This window comes from Triticum dicoccoides, chromosome 1A (genome assembly GCF_002162155.2).
Source record: "Triticum dicoccoides isolate Atlit2015 ecotype Zavitan chromosome 1A, WEW_v2.0, whole genome shotgun sequence".
NCBI lineage: Eukaryota > Viridiplantae > Streptophyta > Magnoliopsida > Poales > Poaceae > Triticum > Triticum dicoccoides.
The window spans coordinates 170,176,889-170,180,493 of NC_041380.1; the positions used below are offsets into that span (position 1 = coordinate 170,176,889).

The following is a 3,605-nucleotide window of genomic DNA, read 5'->3' on the forward strand; positions in this document are numbered from 1 at the left end:
GGGATGTACCGGAGCCGCATCCGCCGTTGGTCGTTTTTGTCAAGATTCGTGCAGCTTTTATATTCTATTTCCGGATATAAAATACACATAGTAATACATGTACTGTCAGATGAAGTCAGCTTTTTACAGAAGAAAAAGAGTTGGGTAGAGAGAACTGTGCATGCATGCCTGCATTCTCTCAGGCCATACATATGACATGCATTTTATTTTCATCCTCATATTTTTAATGATTCATATCTTTTGAACCAAATGTCTAATATTGAAACTTTTTGTATATTTGAATTCGTGGTGACAAGACCTTGAAAACAAGATCAATTTAGCATATATTTGAAATATATTTTGTTTTATATATTTCAATTATCTTTGAAATCATTTTCATAAAACATTAGATTTTAAAGCTATATTTCGCTCGTTTCAAGGAACTTATTTCAGAAACAATATTACACTCACTCAATTGAAAAACTAGATTTCACTTGTTTCAACAATAAACTTTACTTGTTTAAAAAAAATATTTCCAAATTGTTTCACTCATTTCAAAGAATATAATTTCACTAGTTCCAAAATAAGTATTTAACAAATTTGAAAAATCACGTTTCACTGATTTGGAAAACTGATTTCACTCATTGCAAAATTTATCTTAAAAACTAATTTCACTTTGTTTACCAAAAAAGTATTGAAATGCATTTCACTCAGCAGAGATATCTATTTCAAACATTAAAAAAGTCGTTAGATTTCACTTGTTTCAACAATAAACTTTACTTGTTTCAAAAAAACTAATATTTCCAAATTGTTTCACTCATTTCAAATAATATAATTTCACTAGTTCCAAAATATGTATTACAAAATTTTGAAAAATCACAATTGACTGATTTGGAAAACTGATTTCACTCATTACAAAATATATCTCAAAAACTAATTTCACTTCATATTTACGAAAAAAGTATTGAAATGCATTTCACTCGGCAGAGATATCTGTTTCAAACTTTGAAATAGTCTTTTGACACCAAAAAGATATATTTCACTTTTTTCAAATAACTTATTTCACTCATTTCAGAAAATACATTACAGTCGCTCAATTGAAATACAATATTTCACTTGTTTCAAAAAACTAATTACACTCATTACAAAAGATAGATTTCACTAGTTTCAGAAAAACACATTACAGTCACCCCATTGAAGACACAGTTTCAGAAGCTGAAATATGAAACTCACAAAGAAAACTATATTATGAAAAGTGGTTTCAATCATTTCAGTAACTGATTTCATTTTTCAAAAAATGTAATTTGAAATGAGTGAAATTAGTATTTTGATATGATTGAAATAGTAAAAATTAAACTAGTTTAAATATATTCAAGATTGGTCTTATTCTAAAGATCTTATGTTCAGCAATTTGAATATATGAAATTTTTGTATAATAGAACATTACTGTAAAAAATATTGGCCATCTAAAAATGTAAACAAAAATAAATATGAGAGAGAGAGGAGAGATGCCGCATGCATGCGTACAGCCCACTGCAAATAGTACTGTCTTTCCTGCCATGGGGCCTATTGATGTGACATTGATTTGACCATATACAAATGATTACCTGCCACAATACATAGGTATACATATGAATAGGTCCCACTTAAACTCAATCACAAAGCAGCTGAACGGTGGATGTTATGCCGGTACATCCCCGCTCCGGTAAAAAGGAGTTTGCGTGGGGGGGGGTAGGGTATGGGTGTGGGACTGGGTGCAAAAGCACGCTGTTAAAGTTGGGCATTGTGTGCATGCATGGGAGCGCGAGCACACAGCAGCAGCAGCAACAGAGATATCGATGGATGGATGGATGTGCTGCGTCTTGTAGAGTCTTGTGTTTCAGGCGACTAGGATTTTATGCTCTCTCTCTCTCTCTCGTGCATGACCAGTGATTGTTCTTCTGGCAGGCTCTAAGCTACCCATACATGGGCCACGGCAGCAACGGGTCATCCATTCAAAATGTAAGTTCTACCCCTCTCTATCTCCCTCCCTCTGTAGATCTCGCTGCCCCTCTCTTTCACGAAGTAGAAAGTTCATAGGGCAACTTCAACGCGATTTAGCAAAACCTACGTCATTAAATGTTCACGGACCTCATTGTCGGCAGATATTTGGGGACTCCCGTTTAATGGCAAAAAGTGTTCGGACCGTACGGTCTGGACATTTAGAGATGATTTGGTGATCCACGTTGGAGTTGCCCTTACTTGTATGTGATGAGATGCTTATGTGCGTGTGAGGTGTCATAAAATGAAATATGCCACAAATGTACGTAGGTTATTGTTGCTTTTGTCTTGCCTTTGTGGGAAAACTTTCACCAAAGATAAGTGTGAGTAGGATACCAACCCTTTTGATAACCTTTGTGGAAAGCAACTTTAAGCGCTTTGTAGATGCAAAGTAAGGGAATCAAGTTCTTTGAAACAATACAGGACTGCAATTAATAAATTACACGCATGTAAATGTATGTTTGTGATATATTTTAGACGACGAAATGAAAAACAAATCAAACTCAAACGAAGGATCCAAATAGGCTATTCTGGACAAAAGACTTCAGGGTTGAGCCACTCCCCAGGGTTTTAAGCAAAATAAATGGAATTTCAACTTTTGTTAAAGAGTATTCAGTTTCTCGAGCATGTTTTCGCATGTGCAAAAGATACAGGTTTATGAATTATAAATTACTTAGGGTGAGTGCCATAAAAATTATGTCATAGTAAACCTTGTGACCTGTTTATTGCAATTGTACTAGCCAAACTACCTATGCTTATCAAGTTACCATGGAAAAAAAGAAATACCTATGCTTGCGTATACAACTCTATATATAACAGTTATCGTTTGGAAATATAATTGCATGCATTACATAGTTGCAGCACCCTGATTCAAGACTCCTTAAGCTTTATTCCGAGTTATGGTAGATACATGTCTTTTTGTACAATTAATGTCAGAATTTCGTACCGCATGTAACGAAAGGTGAAAACTTGGAATAACCTTATTATGGAAGGAGACTTAGTTTACATAACTTTATCTTAATAATTTAGCAAACTCATATAAGGTTCTTACATACATTAATGGTGTAATGAGCTTCAAGCACACATCACCTTCTTAATTTTGTTTTCAATCTATAAAACTTAATATGTCTATACATAGTTAATAATATAGGAAACTTCATAAATTCATATATGTGGATGCTCATGTTTGTCGTGGCCAAGGTTACAGAAAAATTTATCCACGTCTAGAATAACCAATAAATACCAGTAAAACTTGTGATGAATTACACTGTCATATGGTGTATTATACAAAATAAATACCATTACATTCGTTATATGTAGTATACCAAATAAATTAATATATATGTATATGTATACAATAACTTATTATACCTCAAAAAGGAATAAAAATTGCACTAAATGAGCTACTATCTAATAAAAACCCTATTATGGAATTATCACATATTTTATATTATTTTACTACATTTTTTATATAATGTTACTAGGGGTGTAGAATAACTATTTTACACCCATGCTTAGAATAGGGCCACCATGTGTGTGTGTGTGTGTGTGTGTGTGTGTGTGTGTGTGTGTGTGTGTGTGTGTGT

The 3,605-nt window shown here is 33.3% G+C and overlaps 1 protein-coding gene across 4 annotated transcripts in view; it reads left to right on the forward strand.

Moving 5' to 3' along the window:
• Nucleotides 1-3,605, forward strand: part of LOC119368841 (transcription factor bHLH68-like) — an 11,940-nt gene that overhangs the window by 3,139 nt on the left and 5,196 nt on the right. For all 4 annotated transcript variants that reach the window (XR_005176761.1, XM_037633995.1, XM_037633989.1 and 1 more), the window contains one exon: nucleotides 1,927-1,980. Coding sequence is in view for 3 of the 4 variants with exons in the window: in XM_037633995.1 (XP_037489892.1) it covers nucleotides 1,927-1,980 (54 nt within the window). In the remaining variant the exon portion in view is untranslated. The remainder of the gene's footprint in view (nucleotides 1-1,926; nucleotides 1,981-3,605) is intronic.